At 32.7% G+C, this 26,661-nt stretch overlaps 6 protein-coding genes across 6 annotated transcripts; 1 reads left to right on the forward strand and 5 right to left on the reverse strand.

The window, feature by feature from the left end:
- Positions 1–1,348: 1,348 nt before the first annotated feature.
- LOC101214988 (receptor-like serine/threonine-protein kinase SD1-8) lies at positions 1,349–4,779 on the forward strand. Its single transcript, XM_031882404.1, has 7 exons — positions 1,349–2,718; positions 2,807–2,923; positions 3,007–3,146; positions 3,361–3,571; positions 3,661–3,898; positions 4,012–4,162; positions 4,249–4,779. Exons 1-7 carry the CDS (start codon positions 1,479–1,481, stop codon positions 4,549–4,551), a joined length of 2,400 nt encoding a protein of 799 aa, XP_031738264.1. The 5' UTR covers positions 1,349–1,478; the 3' UTR covers positions 4,552–4,779.
- A 3,044-nt stretch (positions 4,780–7,823) lies between these two features.
- LOC101215224 (G-type lectin S-receptor-like serine/threonine-protein kinase At4g27290) lies at positions 7,824–11,527 on the reverse strand. Its single transcript, XM_011650134.2, has 7 exons — positions 10,242–11,527; positions 9,993–10,148; positions 9,745–9,887; positions 9,062–9,272; positions 8,655–8,892; positions 8,411–8,561; positions 7,824–8,309 (listed from the first exon to the last, which is right to left on the reverse strand). The coding sequence occupies exons 1-7, from the start codon at positions 11,482–11,484 to the stop codon at positions 7,998–8,000; spliced, it is 2,454 nt and encodes an 817-aa protein (XP_011648436.1). The 5' UTR covers positions 11,485–11,527; the 3' UTR covers positions 7,824–7,997.
- Positions 11,528–13,371: 1,844 nt separating this feature from the next.
- LOC105434442 (receptor-like serine/threonine-protein kinase SD1-8) lies at positions 13,372–16,695 on the reverse strand. Its single transcript, XM_011650136.2, has 7 exons — positions 15,420–16,695; positions 15,209–15,328; positions 14,867–15,012; positions 14,687–14,757; positions 14,218–14,490; positions 13,967–14,120; positions 13,372–13,878 (listed from the first exon to the last, which is right to left on the reverse strand). The coding sequence occupies exons 1-7, from the start codon at positions 16,678–16,680 to the stop codon at positions 13,558–13,560; spliced, it is 2,346 nt and encodes a 781-aa protein (XP_011648438.2). The 5' UTR covers positions 16,681–16,695; the 3' UTR covers positions 13,372–13,557.
- Positions 16,696–17,240: 545 nt separating this feature from the next.
- On the reverse strand, positions 17,241–19,192 carry LOC105434459 (putative cysteine-rich receptor-like protein kinase 35). The gene is made up of 6 exons (XM_011650137.2): positions 18,958–19,192; positions 18,742–18,878; positions 18,303–18,513; positions 17,985–18,222; positions 17,749–17,899; positions 17,241–17,663 (listed from the first exon to the last, which is right to left on the reverse strand). The coding sequence occupies exons 1-6, from the start codon at positions 19,112–19,114 to the stop codon at positions 17,367–17,369; spliced, it is 1,191 nt and encodes a 396-aa protein (XP_011648439.2). The 5' UTR covers positions 19,115–19,192; the 3' UTR covers positions 17,241–17,366.
- On the reverse strand, positions 19,157–20,402 carry LOC105434460 (receptor-like serine/threonine-protein kinase SD1-7). The gene is made up of 2 exons (XM_031882490.1): positions 19,215–20,402; positions 19,157–19,162 (listed from the first exon to the last, which is right to left on the reverse strand). Exons 1-2 carry the CDS (start codon positions 20,400–20,402, stop codon positions 19,157–19,159), a joined length of 1,194 nt encoding a protein of 397 aa, XP_031738350.1.
- A 1,664-nt stretch (positions 20,403–22,066) lies between these two features.
- On the reverse strand, positions 22,067–25,542 carry LOC116402680 (receptor-like serine/threonine-protein kinase SD1-8). The gene is made up of 7 exons (XM_031882406.1): positions 24,012–25,542; positions 23,811–23,927; positions 23,586–23,722; positions 23,108–23,318; positions 22,781–23,018; positions 22,566–22,695; positions 22,067–22,478 (listed from the first exon to the last, which is right to left on the reverse strand). Exons 1-7 carry the CDS (start codon positions 25,255–25,257, stop codon positions 22,179–22,181), a joined length of 2,379 nt encoding a protein of 792 aa, XP_031738266.1. The 5' UTR covers positions 25,258–25,542; the 3' UTR covers positions 22,067–22,178.
- Positions 25,543–26,661: the final 1,119 nt, after the last annotated feature.

The raw sequence follows: 26,661 nt of genomic DNA on the forward strand, positions 1-26,661 counted from the left end.
TGCTTCGTTGAAAATGTCAACAATTATATGCACATGGAGGGCTGCTGGTTCAACTTATTTCTTCACTAGTCTCCTCCTCAAGATATATAAGCTTGCTGGTATGCACGATAGATGGTATGCACGATAAATTTGTAATTTGGTAAAGAAAAATGGTATGCACGATAGAGAAGAAGAAAACACTAGTGTGTGCTTGCCACACAACCTTTTATGCTCAAGTCAATATGTAATAAATGGTCAAAGTGTAAGCTAGAAGTAGGAAGAAGTACTTATCTCAGGTGACGTTTATGGCCAATCTATTTATAGATGGGAGGACTTAGAGTTCTTAATCGGAAAGAGATTAGCTAGGGAATGTTAATTGGAGCTTCACATGGAGTTAAAACTATGATCCACAAAAAGTGGCTCTTTGTGAAGGGAAAAGTACTGTGGTCTTGGCCTTGGCTTTGAAGACCGAGGTGAACAAGTTTAGGCTCTTAACTTGAGGCAAGCACATGGAGTTGTTTGCCCTGGATTGGCCTTAGCCTAGGCCTCCAAGATCGAGGTAGTCACCTTAGGCTGCTTGGCTCAATTTTGTCTCTTCTTTTGGTCTCCTACAGTCCTCTAAAAGACAATTGTTATGTTGGTTTTGCTGTTACTGTTAATATGCGATTATTTTTTCAAATAATGACTTATAACATTACAAATCTACTTCTAAACAATGATTGACACATAAATTTGTCAATTTAATGATTAATTAATTTCTTTGATATGTTTTATAAATAAATATGAAACATTAAAAAAAAAAATCTACTAATCACAAACAACATGAATTTTTTGTGAAATATTGTCAAGCTTAACTAGATACATCAAATACACAAATTTGTGAAATAGTTTTCTAAATGGAAAAAAAAATGAAATGCAGAATCCAAAACTATTAACAATACATTCATATATAAAAATAAAAAATAAAACAAAGAGCAATTCATAGTTTAGAATTATTGAATAAAAAAGTTTTCAAACTATGAAAATAGATAATTTATATCAGAAAAAATGTAGTTACTTCTGACATAGAGCTAACTCAAAACCCCTAATCCAATGAAATTTCTGGACATATAAACTTCATATGGTTTTTTGAACATATAAAATTCACTTATGTATGAACTCATCTCCATACTTGAGTGATAACCTCCACAACACACAAGCAAAATGTACAAATGGAACATAGTCAAAGTCAGATTAGTAGTGATGGCCACACACATATATACTATATAGTATATATAGGACCCATCTTTCCATCGCATTTTTTAGAAAATCATTTTTGCAGATTATTTTTCTTTTATTGCAGCAGATTTTCAAATATGGCAGATGTGAACCAATATTTTGGCACCCATTATAATTCTTCTAATGATTGGCTTTTGGTTCATCAATATTCTCCCTCTGGACTATGGAGTTTCATTCCTAAGACAAGACTTCAACAATAATTTAGCCGTTGATGCAAATAAATGATGACATCCAATCATTTGTTTTTCCTCTGTTTGATACCTCTGTTTTTCGGACACTCAATCGCTGTCGACGTCTTAAAAGTAGAGCAGTCCATTAACGACACCCAAACAATTGTTTCAGCCGCCGAAAAGTTTGAATTGGGATTCTTCACTCAACCCAAGTCCTCAGATTTCAAGTATTTGGGAATATGGTACAAAGGCCTTCCCGACTATGTAGTTTGGGTCGCAAACAGAGACAACCCAGTTCTAAACTCCTCTGCCACTCTAATATTCAATACACATGGAAATTTAATTCTCGTCAATCAAACAGGTGATGTTTTTTGGTCTTCCAATTCAACAACTGCAGTTCAATATCCAATCGCTCAACTCCTAGATACAGGTAATTTCATATTGAGAGAATCAAATTCTGGACCTCAAAATTATGTGTGGCAGAGTTTTGACTATCCCTTTGATACTCTGTTACCGGGAATGAAACTCGGGTGGGACTCCAAAACCGGGCTTAACCGAAAGTTAATATCAAGAAGAAGTCAAACCGATCCTTCCTCTGGAGATCTCAGTTATGGAGTCAACACATATGGGCTTCCACAGCTTGTGGTTTGGAAAGGAAACCAGACGATGTTCAGAGGCGGGCCATGGTATGGAGATGGCTTTAGCCAATTTCGATCCAATATAGCGAACTACATCTATAATCCCTCATTTGAGATATCATATTCAATTAATGATTCAAACAATGGCCCTTCAAGAGCTGTGTTGGATTCAAGTGGTTCCGTTATATACTATGTGTGGATCGGAGGCGACAAAAAATGGGACGTAGCTTACACGTTTACAGGATCTGGGTGCAACGACTACGAGTTATGTGGAAATTTTGGTCTTTGTAGTACTGTCTTAGTAGCAAGATGTGGTTGTTTGGATGGGTTTGAACAAAAATCAGCACAAAATTCTTCATATGGGTGTGTGAGGAAGGATGAAAAGATTTGTAGAGAAGGAGAGGGGTTTAGAAAGATAAGTGATGTAAAATGGCCTGATTCCACAAAGAAATCAGTGAGATTGAAAGTGGGTATTCACAATTGCGAGACAGAGTGCTTGAATGATTGTTCTTGCTTGGCCTACGGAAAACTTGAAGCTCCTGATATCGGACCTGCCTGTGTCACATGGTTTGACAAATTGATTGATGTCAGATTTGTTCGTGATGTTGGAACTGGAAATGATCTGTTTGTGAGAGTGGCTGCTTCAGAATTAGGTACTAATTTAGCTGCTTCTCTTCATTTTTCACCTTAAATTCAAATGAAAAACTCATTATCTTTTTTTATGTATTTTTGGGACTGTAGAACGGAGTGTAAGGAAGAGTATAATAGTTCCAGTGGTAGTGCCAATCATATCAGTCTTAATCTTCTTGGCTACAATCAGCTTTTATATCGTTAGGAATGTAAGAAGAAGAGCAAAAGGTACCGAAAGCTTTCCTCTGCATTCAACGGAATCTTACGTTTTTCTTTTCTTTTCATCATTTTTATTTATCTTCAAGTAGCAGCAGACAATGGAGTTACAATCACTGAGGATCTCATTCATGAGAATGAACTTGAGATGCCAATTGCAGTAATTGAAGCTGCTACTAACAATTTCTCAATTTCTAATAAGATAGGCAAAGGTGGTTTCGGACCGGTTTATAAGGTACGTACTCATCTACTCTTAGTCTTGTCTACACCTTTCTTAGATGATTGATTGGATATCTCTTCAGTGTTAGTAACTATTTTGGTTTTGAAAATTAAGCCTTCAAAAACTAAAATCAAAACATAAAATGATTACTTGAGACCAATCAACGAACATTTTGGAAAGTTCGTAGTATTTTCTCTCTTCTACTACTCCATGTAGCGTTGATTTACAGGGGAGACTCTCATCCGGACAAGAAATTGCAGTAAAGAAGCTAGCAGAAAGATCACGTCAAGGATTGGAGGAGTTTAAAAATGAGGTTCATTTCATTTCCCAACTTCAACATCGAAACCTCGTCAAACTTCTTGGTTTCTGCATCCATGAGGAAGAAACATTGCTTATTTATGAATACATGCCAAACAAAAGTTTGGACTACTTCCTTTTTGGTTCGTAATTTTCTCTTTTAGTTTAGTTTTACTATTCTCTAACTACCAGATTTTCAAAACAATGATATTATCTAAAACCTTTAAAATAGATGACAGAAGACGTTCTTTACTCAATTGGCAAATGAGAATTGATATCATAATTGGCATAGCTCGAGGACTACTTTATCTTCATCGAGATTCAAGACTTCGGATAATTCATAGAGATCTTAAAGCTGCAAATATTTTATTAGACAGCGAAATGAAGCCAAAGATTTCAGACTTTGGAATTGCACGCATGTTTGGCGAATATCAAATGGAAACAAAAACAAACACAGTTGTTGGAACCTAGTGAGTATGAGGAACATTACTATTGAGATCTTCATGTATTTGATTTTTTTGTTTTTCCTAAGATTTTAACGCATAATATTTGATGAGACATTATTGTTATTGTTATTGTGCAGTGGTTATATGTCTCCAGAATATATAATGGAAGGTTGTTTTTCATTCAAATCAGATGTTTACAGCTTTGGAGTTATACTTTTAGAGATAGTTTGCGGCAAAAGGAACCATGGTTTTCTTCACTCAGAACATAATCTGAATCTTCTCGGACACGTAAGTATAGAGAAATTACCACCACCTTGTCGAATAAACTAAGAGAGATTTTTGTACTGATCGTATCAAATCGGTATCCCTCTCAGGCATGGAAGCTTTGGAATGAAGGGAAAACTTTCAAATTAATAGATGGAGTGTTGGGTGATCAATTTGAAGAATGCGAAGCACTGAAATACATAAACGTTGGACTTTTATGTGTTCAAGCACATCCGGAAGAGAGACCAATTATGTCATCCGTGCTTTCGATGTTAGAAAATGATAACATGTCGTTGATCCATCCAAAAGAGCCTGGGTTTTATGGGGAAAGATTTGTATTATCTTCTAATATTAACTCATTGTCTTCTACTTCTAATAATGTTACTATTACATTGTTAGAGGATGGTCGTTGATACTAACAACAGTGCATAAATTATGTAACTACATCACTCATCAAACTTTAGTAGAAAAATAAATAGAAAATGTGTGAGAGCTGGGAGATTCCAACTTTTGATTTCTCAATTGGTAGTATATGTATAGGTTGACATTCAAATAAAATAGATGGATTGGTGTTTAATTAGAATTACTAGGTTGGATTTAGTTAACAAGTAAACTAAGGTTAATAAAATTGATTTGTCATCCAACATTTCACCATAAAGTGCATATTTTCTTAAACATCAACTTCAATACCAAGGTGATAATTCAAGCATTATATTAAAATCATGGAGAGAGAAAAAAGAGATGGAATTGTCAAAAATAGTAAATTTTACAAAACATTTACAATATATAGCCAAAATCTCACATTCTATAAATAATAATAGACATTCATAACCACTAATGTGTATCTATAAGTGACATTGATAAATAGTGATAGAAGTTTATTCGTTTATTGATAGAATCCAAAATTTTGCTATACGCCGTAAATATTTTATTTTGTTTTGCTATTTTTAAAAATGTAAAAAAAAAAAAAAAATAGGCTAAATTATATATTAAAAAAATGCATATGATCTTTGAACTTTGTGGTTTGTGTAAAAAATACCAATAAACTATCAAAAGTTTCAAAAATGTCCTCAAACTTTTAAAAATTAAAGGATTAAAAAATACAAAACTGTTAAAATTTTGTTTAAAAAAGGTATGAATTATTGAAAAGTTTCATAAATACCCAAACTTTAAAAAAAAACACTCTTATTAATTCAATTTTTGCATCACGTTTCCTAGCACCCGATAGAAAAACCAAAATTTTAAGTCAAAACTATAGTTTAAACTTACATAGCTACGTTGATAGTTCTATCGATATTTTCACATCTCCATGAATTCGATAAAATTAAGACTTTGATATATTCATTGACATCAATATTTTAAACTTGGTCAAAACATTGGATTCCACAAAATCTCACAAAATTCCAAAATAAAATTTTCTTCCTACAACATATTAGAACAATAGTTAGTCAAATAGAAGAATATCACATTCATAGATCTGTAAGGTTATCAATGTGTGTTAATAGTCAAATATATATTTTTAATTGACAATTAACATATGTTAATTACAACCGTAACTATTAAGATTGATTGTATTTGTGATCTATCACCCTATGTTAATAGTCAAATAAATTTAAAACTGTGGTTTTAACTTAAAATTTTGGTTGGTGAGAAAATTAATGTGAAAATTGGATCAATTATAGTATTTTTTTTAAACTTAATTTAACCTCAAGGGTATTTATGAAACTTTATAATTGAGAGAACTTTAATAGTTTTCTTACTGTAAAGATATTTTTGAACCAATTTTAAAAGTTCAAAACTATTTTTAAAAGTTAAAAGGTACTCAAGTATTTATTTTAGTATTTATTGTAAATTAACCTATAAAATATTTAGGGAAATTGAGTTGTAATTTTATAATAAAGATCTCAATCTATTTTAAAACTAATATAATTCAACTAACCTAACAAAGTGAATTTTAGGTTTCAAATCTCTCCAATTGTGTACTCATTTTGTTTCTTAACACAAAAATGAAAAACATGGTTTCTCTACTCATCATTCATCATTCCCCCAACCCACTTGTTATGTGTAATGCATATTATAATTTTAGGGTAAGGTCAAATATTCCTAAAAGAATATTGTCTAAAAGGGTTGTCTCATTATACATTAGAGAATAATAGTTTACATATTGAAATTTCTACGGGCACAGGAAATTGCTTAATGGTCACCTATTAATGAATCCATTAAAATAGTCCTTCTCTTGATCTTCTTTGATAATAATATAATTTAAAATGAATTCATGAATTCATCAACACAACATTTCCCTTACTGATCTTATGTTTCTTTGATGTTACGTTGATAATAAAAACCACCCAATAGATATATTTCACATAAATACATATCAATTATTAACTTCAACACACTTTGACACATTAAAAAATTCATACAACACATTTCTTCGCTTTGTAAAGTGATGCTGATCAGTGTGAAACGTAATATCAACTATACAATATGAATTGACTTGATCCATTAAATTAATTTAAATTTTCTGTTTATAAATATATATATAAATTAATTCATTATTAATTTATAAGTTTCAACATGTTAACATCTACATATAATATTTTACACTACCATATTTTTCTTAGTTAGACTTAGACTCATCAATAATCAATGACATAAAACATTATTAACAAATTAAGAAAATTGTATTTGTATTCATATCAAATTTTTAAGAACTATTTATAAGTTGAATTAAATGATGTGATAGTTAAACAAACGTTAATTAATTAATAATAAAATCTCAGTGACTTATAATTTCAAATTTGCATCGAATAATCTCCCATGTTAGTTTCACACACTTAATGGAAGAATGAACTACGACATCAACAATGTACTATAAAGAGAAGCAATTGCAATGGAAAAATGGCCAAGAAGTGGACTAACTAACACATTAAATTCGAGTTTACCAAGCAGTTCTATTAGAGTACTATTACAAATAGATGCCCGCATTGATATTGGTTGTTTCGAATTATCAACGTTGCATTTAGGGTTGATTTGAGAATTTTAAAAACAAATATGTAAGATATACTTAGTTGATTGATTTGAGTGTTTGATGAGATTGGTTGTGAGGGCACACACGTACCAAATTATTTTTGGAGAGTTGCACCATATGACAAAATCATCTAGAAAAAAATAGTTCATAACACCTTTTTTATATATATACATATTGCGAATATGACAAGCAATTAGTGATATTGACTATCAGAGGATTATCGACTTTTAAATTTGCTACGTTTGTAATTTAGAAAATGTAGTGACATGGAAATCATAAATTTTTTTTGCTATTTTTGCAAGCGCCCCTTATTTTCGATATCAAAATTTAATATTAGGACGTAAAAAATAACAACCTAAATATATGATAGACACTAGTATATACTTATTAGTAAATTAAATAGATAGTGATAGAAGTCTATTAAATAGAAAAAAGAAAGGAAAATGGTAAAAAATAGTAAATTTGGTAAAATATTTACGACATATAACAAAATTTTCAGATTCTATCAATAATAGAATTTGATAGACACTAATATATGCTTCTATGAGTGACATTGATAGACAGTGATAGAAATCTATCAGTTTCTATCATTGATAGAATTCAAAATTTTGCTATAACTTGTAAATATTTTAATTTATTTTGCGAGAAGAAACATATAAAAAGTAAAACATAATTTAATGGTATATAGTCATTTTTTTTAGTACAAATGAGAACATAAGATTATTTGAACCACGAACTTTTTGGTCTCCAACTTTCATTGATATAAGTTAAGCTAACCTCTTGTTGACTAGTAATATAGTTACTTATTAGCAGACTTTAATATAAGAATTAACGACCGTGTAGCAATGTTACGGTAACATTATTGATGGAGGATGCATGGTGATCACTAGATGATGAATGAATGTCAGATACTATAAACCTTTCCTCATAGAATCCAGGTCGTTGAGGAAGTATTAGTTGCATTTTTTCATTCTCTAACATTGAAAACACAGTTGACATAGTTGGTCTTTCTTCTGGACGACTTTGAACACATAGCAACCCGATATTTATATATCTTAAAGCTTCATGTTTATCCCATTCATCCTCCAACATTATATCGATGATCTCCAATGCCCTTCCTTCGTTCCAAAGTTTCCATGCCTAAAACAATTTCATTCTGTCACGATCGATAATCATAGTTGGGAAAAACAGTATGTTTATTTAAACATAATGCCTGTTTTTTGTTCGTATTATATACTTACATGTCCAAGAAGATTTAGTCGATGCTCTGGATGAAAAAAACCTTTGTTCTTCTTGCCACTGACTATCTCTAAAACCATGACTCCAAAGCTGAAAACATCAGACTTTACTGAAAATAAGCCGTCTATTGCATATTCTGGAGGCATATATCCACTGCATTAGCCATGTTGAAAAGCTTTAAATCACATAAACTAAAAGAAATAAACGTAAAATAGTAAAGAAAGTGAAAGTGATATTTGTACTCACTAAGTTCCAACAACCCTTTTTGTTTTTGTTTCTGTTTGATCTTCACCAAACATGCGTGCCATGCCAAAGTCTGAAATTTTCGGTTTCATTTCACTATCCAAGAGAATATTGGCTGCTTTAAGATCTCTATGTATTATTCTAAGTCTCGAATCTTGATGAAGATATAGAAGTCCTCGAGCTATACCCATTATGATATCAATTCTCTTCGGCCAGTTAAGTATAGAACGCCTTTGATCATCTATTACAATGGATTTAGGCCATGTTAATCAGTGATCATTTGGAAAGAAACAGAAAAGAAAAGTTTAAAAGATAGTTGGAACCGATCAAAAAATTAAAATAAAAGTAAAATATAGTTTAATGGGTCAATCATAATTATAGATAAAGGAAAGATTGTAAATGGTACGAACCAAAAAGGAAGCAGTCCAAACTTTTGTTTGGCAAGTACTCATAGATTAGTAATATTTCTTCCTGGTGGATGCAATAACCAAGAAGCTTCACAAGATTTCGATGTTGAAGTTGAGAAATAAAAATTACTTCATTTTTGAATTCTTGCAGCCCTTGACCTGATCTTTCAGCTAGTTTTTTTACTGCAATTTCTTGCCCACTTGGAAGCCTTCCCTGGATAATCAATTTCACATATTCAACAAATTAAGAAAATAACAAACACAATACTAATTAATTCTAAACAACTCGAAGCTATTTGGGCTCTACCGTGTCTGTTTGAACAAGGGAGAGTATTGTATATTTGGACACCTTGTCATGAAGCTTTGCAATGATATAATATTGTCCACACTCCTAACATAAATTTTCATAACTTTTGTTTTTGGTTTGAATAAAACTCCATTCCTAAATGATGCATCCCCGCAAATAAACCAAACTAACTGCCAAAATAATAGAAATTAAAACTAACAAAACAACAACCAATTACAAATTAACTTGGTACAGTACATAATATGAACTCATAATCATCTTCTTTAGTTAGCCAACTGTGGAACCTTGATCCAGTTCTCAAAAATTGATGTTCTAATTTCATCCATTGAATCTAGTTTTTAAGATATTAGGAACAAGTTCGAAAAAGTTAAAAGAGTACCATATAAACAGCTCCAAAACCACCCTCTCCTATCTTGTTAGAAATTGAAAAATTTTCTGTAGCAGCTTCAACAACACCAATAGGCATCTCAAGTTTATTTTCATGTATTGGAGGCTCCATTACTATAACAACTTCATCATTTCCTACATGAGATTTAGTTGCAAATATAGCAATTCTATATAAATTCAAAATAGTGCAATTTATGAACAAATTTAAACGATATTGACAGAAAGAGGAAAAAGGTTTACCGTTAGCTCTTCTCTTAATAAGAAAGCAGCCCCCAACTAATAAAGCCAAAAAGATTGTCACTGAAACGATCGGCACAGCCACAACCACAGCGACGTTACGCTTTTCATCATCGGATTCAGCAGCATTACGCTTTCCATCATCCGATTGGACCGATTCTACAAATCCAAAAACAGAGCTAAATAATCAAAACGAACTCAAATTTTCTTTCTTCTTTTCATACAAAATTAGCAAGTGTGATAAGCAAATACTTAATTCTGAAGCCGCAACTCTGACGAAGAGATCGTCTCCAGACCCAACATCACGAACATATCTAACATCAATCAATTTGTGAAACCAATTGACACAGACACTCCCAATTTTAGGAATTCCCACTGTTCCATATGCTAAACAAGAGCAATTGTTCAAGCATTCTCCTGCACAGTCTTGAACACCCAGTTTCATCTTCACTAATTCCCCCGTTGAATCAGGCCATTTCACATTACTTATCCTTTTAAACCCATCTCCAACTTTGCAAATATCTTGATCCTTTCTAACGCACCCATTTGAGAAATTTTGGGTTGAGATTGGTTTAAACCCATCTAAACAACCGCAACTTGCTGTTACTACAGCGTCACAGATACCAAAATCTCCACACAAGTCATAGTCGTTACAACCAGCTCCATTAAACGTGAATTCATTGCGCCATCCTTCTTCTACATCGCTCCACACGTACCGATTGACGAAACCGCTTGAATCCATCACAATTCTTGTACGAGCTGAATAGTTATATGAAAAGGATATCTCCATGGAAGTATTAAAGACGAGATTGTAATCAAACCCATTACCGTAACCCTGTCCAAAATCATGATCATACCAAGGCCAGCCTCTGTACATCGTCTTGTTTCTCTTACTAACCAAGAATTGAGGAAGCCCATTTGTGTTGATGCTAAAACTGAATTCTCCTGAGGATGGATTATTTGGACTTCTCCAAGATGTTAATTTTCGGTTAAGTCCTGTTTTAGAATCCCACCCGAGTTTCATTCCCGGTAACAGAGTATCAGAAGGATAATCAAAGCTCTGCCACTCGTAATTTTCTGATCCGGAATTTAAATCTCTCAACACCAAATTTCCAGTATCCAGGAGTTGAGCGATGGGATTTTGGATCGAGCTTGTTGAGTTTGAAGACCAAAAACGGAAACCTGTTTGATTGATGAGAACCAAGTTTCCATCTCCGTTGAAAGTTAAAGTAGCATTGGAGTTTAGAATTGGGTTGTCTCTGTTTGCGACCCAAACGACAACATCTGGAATCCCCTTGTACCATATTCCTAAATACCTTAAATTAGAGGCTTTAGGTTCATTGAAGAATCCCAATTCAAAAGTTTGGGCGGCTGAAACAATTAGTAGGGTGTCATTAATGGATTGGTGTTGTTTTATACTATCGTCTGCAATGGATTTTTGGGAAAACAGAGGTACAAGTGTGAAGAAAAAAAGGAAAGATAGAAGATTTTTCATTGCTTAGTTATTTCTTGCACCAGCTGTTGAAATTTTGGTTGATCCTTTTTGTTGAACTTTTGAAATTCTGTAAGAGGATGAGGATGACCGTTTCTGGTAGGAGAGAGTAGTCATTGACCTCAAAATTGATATAATATGAGAATGATTTTAATAGACTTTCTATGATTAGAGACTATGACATGCAGGTGCTTAAGCTTCAACTTAGCTACGATTTAATTGTTTAAATTGCTTTGAATATTTTGTGATAATAGATATTGAGAAAACAAAATAATTGGAGTAAGAAAGTGAAAAAAAATGAAGAAAGAAAACGAAAGAAAAGTGATAAAAATATAGAGTGTTAATCAAGAAAAAGAAAAAGGATTAACAAAAACAAGAGGATAAAGATGTCCCAATAACATATATGCTTATGTTGAACTGAGAGGGATTATGGACTTGGCGTCCAATCCAAGCTTATGAAAACAGTCTTCATTCACACCTAATAGCTTAACTAGCATTGATCGTTGTGAATTAAAATATTGTCATATGCCCTAATATATTATAAGCCAATATAAAAGATGTTGCCTATTGTAATTAGTCTAATATTGTTTTAATTAATACATTACTATCTTCTAATATTTTCACCCCTCTTTTAATTGATCTTAAAACTAGAGGTCATATTGGTATCTCTAACAATATTTGAGCACCTTTTTCATAAATGTAAGCTAACGTAGTTTTTACGTCGTTTGTAAATGATTAATCAAATGAATTTTATATTATATCGATCAGTAATATCTTTACTACCAAGTAGTACAAGTGAGAAAATTGGATCGATACACACGAAAGCAAGTTAATTATTTATTTTTAGTGATAAATGGGACGGAGGGATTAGTGTGGTTTGGATTTGAATGTGCATAAAAGTGAAGACATGAAAGTAAATGATATAAATGCAATCAAACAAAACGTTCTAGCTTAGAATAATAAAATCATCCACTGTAATTTCAATCATCATATTATCAAGGGAGGATTTTAAACTTCTTATCTATGAGTATAGCTCAATTTATTAGAAAAGCTAGTTAATGGTCTTAAATATCAAATTAGCTAATTTAATTAGATGAGAAACATCCTAATCAAGTAATTGTGGTAGGATAAATTTCTAATAGAAAAGGCCGAATAAAAAATTTAATATGGTTTTCCTTAGATCTATAGAACACTCTTTTTTCTTTTTCTTTTTTTTTATTGTCAAGCACAAATTCATAAGCCTATCAAACATATATTAATTATTTCTTAGAGACTAACATACAATTACGTGCCACCTATTATACATTAATCTAAAGCATGAATTAAATAGCAGACACAATCAAGGCCTTCATAACATCAATAACAAGAAAATGTAATTCATAATAATCAATAAATCAAGACTAGAACCCAAAGACAATAAATCTTAATCACACATTATCAAAAATTTTCAAAAAGTACAATGGGTTCTTCCAAAATCTTCAAAACTAGAAAAAACAAAGATCTTATAATTGTGGAAAAAATAGAGACTCGCGTAGTTTTGACTTGCTTATAGAGAATATAGATGAAAGTAAACTTAAAATCTACTCTTGTAAACGGATAGTGTGCAAAAAAAAAAAAAAAAAAAAAAAACGAAGAAAACTAGTGGTCATCACCTCAAAATGGTCACTCGGGTAAAAAGATATATAACCTAAAAACCGAAGCTACATATTTATAGTCGTTGCAACACTATCACAAAAATGTTGCGTCCTTAATTTTAGTGTTAGTTTCTAATTTTTAAGTCACTTGGTCCAATTTGTTCGCTAGGAATCCAAATTAGTCTGTTTTAGCTTCATTTTCTTTTTAATGCTTGATTTTACCTATTTGATTCTCGAACCTTGCAAAATAACTAAATTGAAATGTAAAAATTATTGCCAAATTAAGCAGAATTAGATATCACACTTTCAATTTCAATGCTATCAATATTAGGCCTCTAAGTCCTTTAACTTAATGTATGGGATTTTTCTCTACAAAGGAAACCAATAACAATTATTATTACTAAACTAGAACATAAGTTTTAAGAATGTATTCACAGGTCCTTTATCGACCATCAAATAAGGTAACAGTAACAACATTGTTTGAACTAGAAGTTAATTTAACATCTAGTGGTGGTGAACTATCAGCATCAAACCATTCAAATCTTTCTTCGTAGAATCCTGGTCGCCCTGGAGATATGAATTCCATATTATCATTCTCTAACATGGAAAGCACAGATGACATAGTTGGTCTTTTCTCTGGACGTCCTTGAATACATAAAAGTCCAATATTTATGTATTTTAGTGTTTCATATTCTTCAATCTGATCTCTCAATGTCTCATCTACAAATTCCAATGCCCTTCCTGCATTCCAAAGTTTCCACACCTGATACAAATTTCAATACGACATGATGATAATTGCAGTGGAAAACTATATGTTTCTGTGAGATGATGTAATTTCTTCATATACTTACATGTCCAAGAAGATTTAGTTGATGATGTTCAGTGTGAAAAAAATGTTGGTTCTTTTTACCACTAACTATTTCCAAAAGCATAACTCCAAAGCTGAAAACATCGGATTTGAATGAAAAGCAGCCATCTATTACATATTCTGGAGACATATAGCCACTGCACAATAATGTTAAGTTTATAATATATATTGAGTGGAAAATCTTAAAATACAAATGAAATAAAGTATGTCCGAAGTAATAGTTTTGTTACTCACAAAGTCCCAACAACTCTTTTTGTTTTTGTCTCAGTTTGATCTTCACCAAACATCCGTGCAATGCCGAAGTCTGAGATCTTTGGCTTCATTTCACTATCTAATAAAATATTGGCAGCTTTAAGATCCCTATGGATTATTCGAAGTCTTGAATCTCGATGGAGATAAAGAAGTCCTCGAGCAATACCAACTATGATATCAATTCTCATTGGCCAATTGAGCAACGAACGTCTTCGTTCATCTATTTTAACAGTTTTATCCCAAGATCTATCAGTCCTTTCAAAAATCAATCAAACTCAATAGACACTAGATAAAAGAAGTTTGATACTAACCAAAGAGGAAGTAGTCCAAGCTTTTGTTTGGCATGTATTCATAAATGAGTAATATTTCTTCTTGGTGGATGCAAAAGCCAAGAAGTTTGACAAGATTTCGATGTTGAAGTTGGGAAATGAAAAGGACCTCATTCTTAAACTCTTGTATTCCTTGACGAGATCTTTCTGCTAGTTTTTTAACAGCAATTTCATGGCCAGATGGGAGTTTTCCCTGGATTAACAAAGGTTATCATATGATAGAGTCCAACAAATTAAGAGATGGATACATATGTTAAAAAAACTCGTCCATTGTTTTGTCATTTCATCTTTTGATGACTAACCTTATAAACTGGCCCAAAACCTCCTTCTCCTATCTTATTGGAAATGGAAAAATGATCTGTTGCTCCTTCTATTAAACCAATTGGCATTTCAAGTTCATTTTCTTCAATTAGAGCTTCAATCATCACAGCTCCTTTGTCTAAAATTCCTGAAACAATATCGAAATTCGAAAATATAGACAAGTCGTATTCAAAGTGGCATATGAGAAAAGAGGTCGATCGTATCTTCATGAAACAATAGAATGTCGGTTCACTCTGATGTTGATGATAAGGCCAACAAAATGCGAAAATATAGATATGTAGCGTTAGACTCTCCAACGATATCTTCAAGAAAGCTTTACTTACCTCTTGCACTTCTTCTTACTCTTCTGATGATAAACCAGCTGATTAAAGCCAAGAAGATTAGTATTGATATGATTACCATTGCCACAACCACCGCAACTCCACTCTTCTTGTTACTTGATTCTACAAAGCAAAAAAAGTATAACTTTTTTCATCTTTGTTACAACCTTAGATGTGAAAAATGAAGAGAAGCAATAGCAACCTAAGTTAATACCTAATTCTGAAGCGGCTACTCTCACAAACAGATCTTCTCCAGTTCCAGCATCACGATTAAATCTAATATCAATCAATTTCCCAAACCAGTTTACACAGGAAGCCCCAATTCCTGGAATTTTCAATGCACCATAAGCCAAGCAAGAACAATTGTTCAAACACTCCTTCTCGCAATTTTGAGTGCCCAATTTGATTTTCACAAACTCCCCACTTGAATCTGGCCATTTCACATTACTTATCTTTCTAAATCCCTCTCCTTTTCTGCAGGTTTCTGGATCCTTTCTCACACACCCATCTGAAATATTTTGGTTTGGCTTTCGTTCAAACCCATCTAAACAACCACAACTCGCTACTAAAACAGAGCTACAGAGACCAAAATTCCCACATAATTCATAGCTGTTGCACCCAGATCCTTCAAACGTGTAAGATGAGTGCCAATTTTCGTCCCTTTTGCTCCACACATAGTGTACAACAAACCCACTTGAATCCAACACAACTCTTGAAGGCTCATTATCTGGATCGTTGCTATATGAAAATGATATCTCAAGTGAAGTATTATACACGAAATTTGCCTCTTGTGACCTACTCCGCCTAAAACCATCCCCAAACCATGGCCACCCTCTAAACATTGTCTTGTTTCCTTCACGAACCATAAGTTGAGGAAGCCCGTCTGTGTTAATCCCATAGCTGAGTTTTCCTGAAGATAGATCCATTTGACTTCTCCTTGATATTAACTTTCTGTTTAAACCTGTTTTCAAGTCCCACCCGAGCTTCATCCCCGGTAACAGAGTATCAAATGGGTAATCAAAGCTCTGCCACACGTAATTTTCAGACTCTGAAGTCGAATCTCTTATCACAAAATTACCTGTATCCAGCAGCTGGGCAATGGCGTTTTTAACTGATCTTGAAGAATTTGAAAACCAAAAAGCTTCACCTGTTTGATTTACAAGAACTAAGTTTCCATCTCCATTGATATTCAAAGTGGCAGAGGAGTTTATAATTGGTTTATCTCTGTTTGCCACCCAAACAACCACGTCGGGAATTTCTTTATACCATATTCCCAAGTACTTGAAATTTGAGGATTTGGGTTCAGTGAAGAAACCCAATTCAAACTTCTGTGTGGCTGAAACAATGAATTGAGTATCGTTAATGGACTGGCCTGCTTTTAAGGTATCGACTGCCATTGACTGTTTGAGAAACAGAGGTATTAGTGTCCAAAAACAGAGCAAAGACAGGAGATTTTGCCTGAAGTTGGATGCCATTTTTTCCGTTGCTTCTCTTTGTAGGATTGTTGATGGAGATTGGAGCTCTTGTGAAACTTCACAGGGAGATTATTTAACATTAAGTTTGAAATTAACCATTGATTTTATTAGGATTTGTATATATGTTTAACTATCACATTATCTAATTCAATTAATCAGTTTTTTTAATTTTGATTCAATGCAAATTTTCCTATATTTTAACGTATTAAGTCGTTGATTATTGATGAGTCTAAGTCTAACTAAGAAAAATATGGCAGTGTAAAATATTATATACATATATGACACATTGAAACACATTTAAATTAACTATCAAAGTATATTAATCTTGATTTAAAATTTCTTTAAACAAATTTAATTTATGGATTAAGTCGTACCTTTCATATTTTTATTGGTTGAGTCAAAGTTGGTTTAAATCAATCATAATTAACATGTATTTTCTCTCTTAACGTTCATTTTTACCGTGGTTATACTAAAACATCATAAAAAGTTTTTTAAAAAATCTCCTTTACTTCTTTCTTTTATACATTGATTTATGCTCACTTCGACTATTTTTTAAAAAATTAAGAAAAAAATTGAGTGATTAGAGATTCAAATCTCCCACTCATACATACAATATATATTTTTTCTCCTAAATTTGATGAAACATGTATAATGAAACATGTATAATTACATAATTGTTAAGAGTATTAGCGACCATCATCTATCAATGTAATAGTAACATTATTTGAATTAGAAAAGGAGGAGTCAATATCAGATACAAATCTTTCTCCATAGAACCCGGGTCCTTTTGGATGAATCAATGGCATGTTATCATTTTCTAACATTGAGAGCACAGATGACATAATTGGTCTTTCTTCCGGACGTGCTTGAACACATAAAAGTCCAATATTTATGTATCTAAGTGCCTCACATTCTTGGAATTCATCACCCAACACTCCATCTATTAATTCCAAGCTCTTTCCTTCATTCCAAAGTTTCCATGCCTGATATGCATATCAATTTCATATGATCATTACAAAAATCTATTACTATTGTTATTCAAGAAAGTGGTTGTTTCTCTATACTTACATGTCCAAGAAGATTGAGTTGATGTCCCGAGTGAAAAAAGCCTTGGTTTCTCTGGCCGCTAACTATCTCTAAAACAATAACTCCAAAGCTGTAAACATCTGATTTGAATGAAAAGTAACCTTCCATTGCATATTCTGGAGACATATAACCACTGCATATTAACAAATTTGTGTCAAATATCATTCGATAAAATAAAATACATGGGAACCCAAGCAATAATGTTCTTCTTAACTTACTAGGTTCCAATAACTCTTTTTGTTTTTGTTTCCATTTGATATTCACCAAACATGCGCGCAGTGCCGAAGTCTGAAATCTTTGGCTTCATTTCCCTATCTAATAAAATATTGGCTGCTTTAAGATCTCTATGTATAATTCGAAGTCTTGAATCTCGATGAAGATAAAGAAGCCCTCGAGCTATGCCAACTATAATATCAATTCTCATTTGCCAATTGAGTAAAGAACGTCTTCTGTCATCTAATTTAAAGGGCATATCAGTGTTTTGAAAATCAGATAGCTAGAATAATGAAACTAGACCAAAAGAGAAAATTACGAACCAAAAAGGAAGTAGTCCAAACTTTTGTTTGGCATGTATTCATAAATAAGTAATGTTTCTTCTTTGTGAATGCAGAAACCAAGAAGTTTGACAAGATTTCGATGTTGAAGTTGGGAAATAAAAAGGACCTCATTTTTAAACTCCTCTAATCCTTGACGTGACCTTTCTGCTAGCTTCTTTACTGCAATTTCTTGGCCGGATGGAAGTCTCCCCTGTAAATCAATGCTTTTATGGAGTAATATAAAAGAGAGAAAATACTAGAAGTCAGACCTAAACTCGGCACTCCAAACATATAAATTTATTATCAACTCAGCTCAATTATGTACTGAAAACAATTATTATCAATTCAATCCAATTCAACTATGCATGCCAAACGTATCCTAAGAGATCCAATTGATCCTTTAGAACGTTGTAGACAAGACTAATGAGTATATGAGTACCTTGTAAACAGGTCCAAAACCTCCTTCCCCTATCTTATTAGAAATTAAGAAATTGTTGGTTGCAGCTTCAATTATCGCCATCGGCATCTCAAGTTCATTCTCATGAATTAAATCCTCAGTGATTGTAACTCCATTATCTGCTGATACTTGAAGATGAATAAAAATGGTAACCAAAAACTTACGATTCAAATGAATGAGGGAGAAAGGTTTGCATACCTTCAGCTCTTCTTCTTACTCTCCTTATAATATAAAAGCTGATTAAAGCCAATAAGATTAATACTGATATGATTGGCACAACCACTGGAACTATTATACTCTTCCTTTCACTCCGTTCTACAATCCCAAATAAATCAAAAAATACAGAGTTTTTCATTTAATTTAGGTGAAAAATGAAGAGACGTAGCTAAATTGGTACCTAATTCTGAAGCAGCCACTCTCAAAAACAGATCATCTCCAGTTCCAACATCACGAACATATCTAATATCAAGCAACTTGTCAAACCATGTGACACAAGCAACCCCAATATTAGGAAGTGAAAGTATGCCGTAGGCCAAGCAAGAACAATCATTCAAACACTCTGTCTCACAGTTTTTAATACCCACTTTCAATTTCACTAAGTTCCATGTGGAATCAGGCCATTTCACATCACTTATCTTTCTAAATCCCTCTCCTTCTCTACAAATTTTGTCATCCTTTCTCACACACCCATCTGAAGAATTTTGAGCTGATTTTTGTTTGAAACCATCTAAACAACCACAGCTTGCTAGTAAAACAGAGCTACAAAGACCAAAATTCCCACATAAATCGTAGTCGTTGCAGCCAGATCCTTCGAACGTGTATGTTGTGCGCCATCCATTTTCCTCTTGATTCCAAACAGAGTGTATAACAGATCCACTTGAATCCAATACAACTTTGTATGGATCATTAGTTGGAATATTATATGAAAATGATATCTCAAATGAAGAATTATATATGAAAATCCCTCCATTGGATCGACCTCGGGTAAAACCATCGCCAAACCATGGCCCTCCTCTAAACATCGTCTTGTTTCCTTTACGAACTACAAGTTCAGCAAGCCCATCTAAGTTGACTTCATAACTGAATTCTCCAGAGGACAGATCGTTTTGACTTTTTCTTGATATTAACTTTCGATTAAGCCCTGATTTTGAGTCCCATCCGAGTTTCATTCCCGGTAACAGAGTATCAGAGGGATAGTCAAAACTCTGCCACACATAATCTTCAGATCTTGAAGTTGAATCTCTTAGCACGATATTACCTGTATCTAGGAGTTTAGCAATTGGATCTTGAAGTGATTTTGAATTGGAAGACCAAAAAACTTGACCTGTTTGATTGACGAGAACTAAGTTTCCATTTGTATTAAATTTTAGAGTGGCAGAGGAGTTTAGAATTGGGTTGTCTCTGTTTGCGACCCAAACAACATAGTCGGGAAGGCTTTTATACCAAATTCCTAAATACTTGAAATTGGAGGACTTGGGGTGAGTGAAGAATCCCAATTCAAACTTTTGGTCGGCTGAAACAATTATTTGGGTGTCGTGAAAGGATTGCCCTGCTTTTAAGATGTCGACTGCGATTGAGTGTCTGAGAAAGAGAGGTATGAAACAGAGCAAAGACAAACGATTGAGGGTGAAGTTGAACCTCATTTTTGTGCATCAAAGCCTTTGATTGTTGGAGTCCTCCTTTATGACAGAAACTCACTGAGAAGATTGATGGTTGATGCAGCCAAAGGCATATAAAGATAAGAAAATAACTATCCTCACGTTCCCATGTTACTCATCTTCCCAAGGTAGTTGACATTCGAAAATCTGTTGCACGTAAAGAAATAGTTTGCAAGGTGTGATATTGAAGTGATGGCGCAGATGTTGAATCTATATATATATATAGAAATATGCACTAAATTGCATTTTAAAAATATGACAAATTTCTCACTTTTTAAGTTAAATTTGTTATTGTTTTCTCTCTCTCTTTTTCAAAGCTATTGCATTAAAGGTTGGAGTGGGAATTTGAATCCAGAACCTCTTGTCTACCGGAACGGTGCTCCTTTTTAATGCCACAATTATCCTTTATTTTTTTCTTCCATTTTTTTAACGTCCTAATCATCCTTTCTTTAAAACGATTTATTTTTCATGTCTTAATTTTGATTTTAAGATATCAATGATATATGAAATATAATAATTACTTATTAGAGCAATTTAACTTCATTTGTAATTTTTTTCTTACTTTTTTTCGACATGTATTTTGATATTAATCTGATTTCAAATTATTTGTTTTTATTTTTTTACGTTGATTTTTATTTTTGTTTTACTTTGTATCAGTTCTATATATGAGTGTTATGATGTACTTATTATATATATTAGGTGGTCAATATACTTACTACCTGATTTTCATTTTCTTTTCAAATTTTATACAACTAGTTATAATATTATTAAGTATATGAATGATATAACTCATCGTATCGTTATCAAGTATATCAATAATATATTATTAAGGTATATCAACATATCAATAAAGTAAATCATTGTCAAATATATCAATCAAGTTTACAAGTGTATATCAATATATATAGTGTATCAAATGTATAAGTAGGACTTCAAGCATATCAAGTGTATTAGTGAAGAATACCTAAGTGTACATATCTGCAGTACATCGGGCTTTGTTTTTGCCTGTTTTGGAAACAATAAATTTATGTGCTATGGACTTAATTACTATAACTCATTTTGTCTTTTTGCAAGTGCTTTTGTAAGGCACATTTTCAAATATTGTAAAATAAATTAAAATATAACAAAATTTTGGATTTTATCCATGATAGACACCGATAAACTTCTATTATCGTCTATCAATAATGTTAGTGATAGAAGCAGTGTCTATCAACAATGTTTATCATGGATAATCTGAAATTTTACTATATTTTGTTAAAATTATGTGTATTTTCTCTCTTGAGGTTGTAGTTCTTTGCTTAATACATGTATAACCCGATAGTGTTGCTCAAATACCACGAAAAGAATTGTTTTTTTCTTAAATTATAGTTAGATTTATGTAAACACAACAGGTAGTATTGATATTTGAACCTTCCACCTTGAAGACAAACAATACATGATAATAATCATTGAAACATGTTCACTTTTGCCATTGGAGTTGAAGTTTAAGAAAACATGCATGTTATGATTAGGAGAAACATTAGATACACCATAAATTTAGTTAATCTTAATCTAGTTGTTAATGTTTTCTTATTAATTAAATCCAATCAAATAATTAAACACTAATGAATTATCTATTTTATTTAAATACCAACGTGAACATTGCTCAAGTTGTAAAAGTATATACTATCAATCAAGGTTCAAATTTCTCACTGACACATGTTTTATATACTCAATTTGATGAAATATGTATATTTACATAATTGCATTGTTGTTAGAGTATTAGCGACCATCGTCTAACAATGTAATAGTAACATTATTTGACGTAGAAAATGATGAGTCAATAGCGGACAAAAATCTTTCTCCATAGAACCCAGGCTCTTTTGGATGAATCAATGGCATGTTATCATTTTCTAACATTGAGATCACTGATGACATAATTGGTCTTTCTTCTGGACGTGCTTGAACACACAAAAGTCCAATATTTACGTATTTAAGTGCCTCACATTCTTGGAATTCATCACGACCCAACACTCCGTCCATTAAATCCAATGTCTTCCCTTCGTTCCAAAGTTTCCATGCCTGATATGCATTTCAATTGCAAATGATATTATTATAAAAATCTGTTAGTTTGTAGAAGAAGGTGGTCGATAGTTTCTTTTTACTTACATGTCCGAGAAGAAAAAACCCTTGGTTCCTCTTGCCGCTAACTATCTCTAAAATCATAACTCCAAAGCTATAAACATCAGATTTGAACGAAAAGCACCCACCTATTGCATATTCTGGAGACATATAACCACTGCATATTAACAAATTTGTGTCAAATATCACACGTTAAAATCAAATACGTGAGCACCCAAGCAATAATGTTCTTCTTAGCTTACTAGGTTCCAATAACTCTTTTTGTTTTTGTTTCCATTTGATATTCACCAAACATGCGTGCAGTGCCAAAATCTGAAATCTTTGGCTTCATTTCCCTATCTAATAATATATTTGCAGCTTTAAGATCTCTATGTATGATTCGAAGTCTTGAATCTCGATGAAGATAAAGAAGTCCTCGAGCTATACCAATTATGATATCAATTCTCATTTGCCAATTGAGTAAAGAACGTCTTCCATTATCTAATTTAGAGGGGTTATAGCTCATATCAGTCTTTTGAAAATCAGATAGGTAGAATAGTGAAAGTAAACCAAAAGAGAAAATTACGAACCAAACAGCAAGTAGTCCAAACTTTTATTAGGCATGTATTCGTAAATAAGTAATGTTTCTTCCTTGTGGATGCAGAAACCAAGAAGTTTGACAAGATTTCGATGTTGAAGTTGGGAAATCAAAAGAACCTCATTTTTAAACTCCTCCAATCCTTGACGAGATCTTTCTGCTAGCTTCTTTACTGCAATTTCTTGCCCAAATGGGAGTCTTCCCTGTAAATTAATACTATATGAAGTAATAAAAGAGAGAAAAATACTAAAATCCAACTTAAACTATGCATTCCAAACATAAACTTCCCAAATTAACTCAATTCAAAGATTCGAAAATCAGACTATTATTATCAACTCAATGCACCTCTGTACCATAAACACATATAGTTATGATCACCAGCTCAGCTTCGTGCCAAACATACCCTAAGAATAATAGATCCATTTTCATTTAGAACGTGTTGCAGACAAGACTAATAAGTAGATGAGTACCTTATAAACAGGTCCAAAACCTCCTTCCCCTATCTTATTAGAAATTGAGAAATTGTTCGTAGCAGCTTCAATTCTCGTAATCGACATCTCAAGTTCACTCTCATGAATTAGACCCTCAGTGAAAGTAACTCCATTATCTGCTGATACTAATTGAAGATGAAGATGAATAAAAATGGAAACAAAAACCTTCTGATTCAAGAGAATGAGGAGGAAAGCTTTACATACCTTTAGCTCTTCTTCTTACATTCCTAATGATCAAAAGGCTGATTAAAGCCAAGAAGATAAATATTGATATGCTTGCCACAAGCACTGGAACTATTGTACTCTTCCTTTCACTCTGTTCTACAATCGCAAATACATTAAAAAAATATAGAGATTTTCATTTGAATTTAGATGAAAAATGAAGAGAAGCAGCTAAACTAGTACCTAATTCTGATGCAGCCTCTCTCAAAAACAGATCATCTCCAGTTCCAACATCACGAGCAAATCTAATATCAAGCAATTTGTCAAACCATGTGGCACAAGCAGGCCCAATATTAGGAAGTGAAAGTATGCCATAGGCCAAACAAGAACAATCATTCAAACACTCTGTCTCACAATTTTTAATACCCACTTTTAATTTCACTAAGTTCCCTGTCGAATCTGGCCATTTCACATCACTCATCTTTCTAAATCCCTCTCCTTTTCTACAAATTTTTTCATCCTTTCTAAAACACCCATCTGAATAATTTTGAGCTGATTTTTGTTCAAACCCATCTAAACAACCACAGCTTGCAACTAAACCAGAGCTACAAATGCCAAAACTCCCACATAAATCGTAGTCGTCGCAGCCAGATCCTTCGAACGTGTATGTTGTGCGCCATCTGTTTTCCTCTTGACTCCAAACAGAGTATATAACAGACCCACTTGAATCCAATACAGCTCTGTATGCATCATTAGTTAAGGCAGTATATGAAAAGGATATCTCAAATGAAGAATTATAGTTGAAAATCCCTCCCTTGGATCGACCTCGAGTAAAGCCATTGCCAAACCAAGCCCCTCCTCTAAACATCGTCATGTTTCCTTTACGAACCACAATTTCAGGAAGCCCATCTAAGTTGACTTCATAACTGAACTCTCCAGAGGACAGATCGTTTTGACTTTTTCTTGATGTTAACTTTCGATTAAGCCCTGTTTTGGAGTCCCATCCGAGTTTCATTCCCGGTAACAGAGTATCAGAGGGATAGTCAAAACTCTGCCACACATAATCTTCAGATCTTGAATTTGAACCTCTTAGCACGAAATTACCTGTATCTAGGAGTTGAGCAATTGGATCTTGAAGTGATGTTGAATTGGAAGACCAAAAAACTTGACCTGTTTGATTGACGAGAATTAAGTTTCCATTTGTATTGAATTTCAGAGTAGCAGAAGAGTTTAGAATTGGGTTGTCTCTGTTTGCGACCCAAACAACATAGTCAGGAAGGCTTTTATACCAAATTCCTAAATACTTGAAATCGGAGGACTTGGAGTGAGTGAAGAAACCCAATTCAAACTTCTCGTCGGCTGAAACAATTATTTGGGTGTCGTTAAAGGATTGCCCTGCTTTTAAGATGTCGACTGCGATGGAGTGTCTGAGAAAGAGAGGTGTGAAACAGAGCAAAAACAAACGATTGAGGGTGAAGTTGAATCTCATTTTTGTGCATCAAAGCCTTTGATTGTTGAAGTCTTCCTTTATGACAGAAACTCACCGAGAAGACTGATGGTTGATGCAGCCAAAGGCATATAAAGATAAGAAAAGAATTATTCTCCCACTCCCATAATCCCATGTTATTCATCTTCCCAATATGGTTGACATTCAAAAATCTGTTGCACGTAAGAACTAATTTGCAAAGTGTGATATTGTGGATGGTGCAAATGTTGAGTTTGTATAATTTTGTAATTCTAAAACTTAAAAGGGAGAGTTTTATTAAATGAAGATAAAAACATTCACAAATGCTATTAATTCCAATGCCTTTGCTTTCATTCCAACGTTCCCATACAAATTTCATTTATATTAAGACATAATAATTGTAGTAGAAAACTATATTTTTTTGTGAGATGATGTAATTTCTTTATATATTTACATGTCCAAGAAGATTTAGTTGTTCATGCTAAGTGTGAAAAAAAAAAAAAAAAAACTTTTGTTTTTTTGCTACTAACGATTTCCAAAATCATAACTCCTAAGTACATCAAATTCTAATGAAAAATGAGAAAACACACATTTAGTCATAGTTGTACTTGTGAGTTAACTATAACTAGAAATAGAAAAACAATCAAGACAACACGTAAAGTAATAGATCTACACACATAACTTTGATAACTCAATTTGATGACACAACATCTATATCTGGATCTTAGATTCATGATAAGAGATTATATTGATCAATCGTTACAATGTTAATTATGATTGAGGGCAAGCACTGACCATGGACTAACTCAACAGTCAAAACTAAATTGTACAACAGGATTATTGCCCCTAATTAATGACCACTTGCAATCCTAGCTTCAAGCACCTTGAATAGTTGATCGAACTCTTAAGTTTAGAATGATAGAAAGTGCATAATGAAATATTTACCATTTGTCATAATATATTTTCCAATAATGCATAATCACACAATAACTATATGTTCTATCAATTAGCACGCAACCGTATATAAAAATATCAACCTTAGAATAATAATTCAAACTTTCCAAAATAGAGAGAACATAACAAACCATCTCAACATCCAAATCTCAACAAAATTAAATTAATTAAAACAAGGATGTTGGGATCAGAAAACTAACAAAAAAAGGGAGCATCTAGCTATGACATATTCTAGAGACACATATATCTACTCACTAAAAATAATGTTATGTTTATACGAGGCTAAATCATAAAAAAAAAATGTTCTTAAAAATTGTGATTTGTGTCAAAAATACCTCTAAACTTTCAAAAGTTTTAAATTGTCATTAAACTTTCAATTAGTTTTGAAGGGAAACCATTATAGTTTTGTTTCAAAAATACCGTGAACTATATATATAAAAGTTTCATAAATAACCTTAAACTAAAAAAAAAAAG

Source organism: Cucumis sativus, chromosome 1 (genome assembly GCF_000004075.3).
Source record: "Cucumis sativus cultivar 9930 chromosome 1, Cucumber_9930_V3, whole genome shotgun sequence".
NCBI lineage: Eukaryota > Viridiplantae > Streptophyta > Magnoliopsida > Cucurbitales > Cucurbitaceae > Cucumis > Cucumis sativus.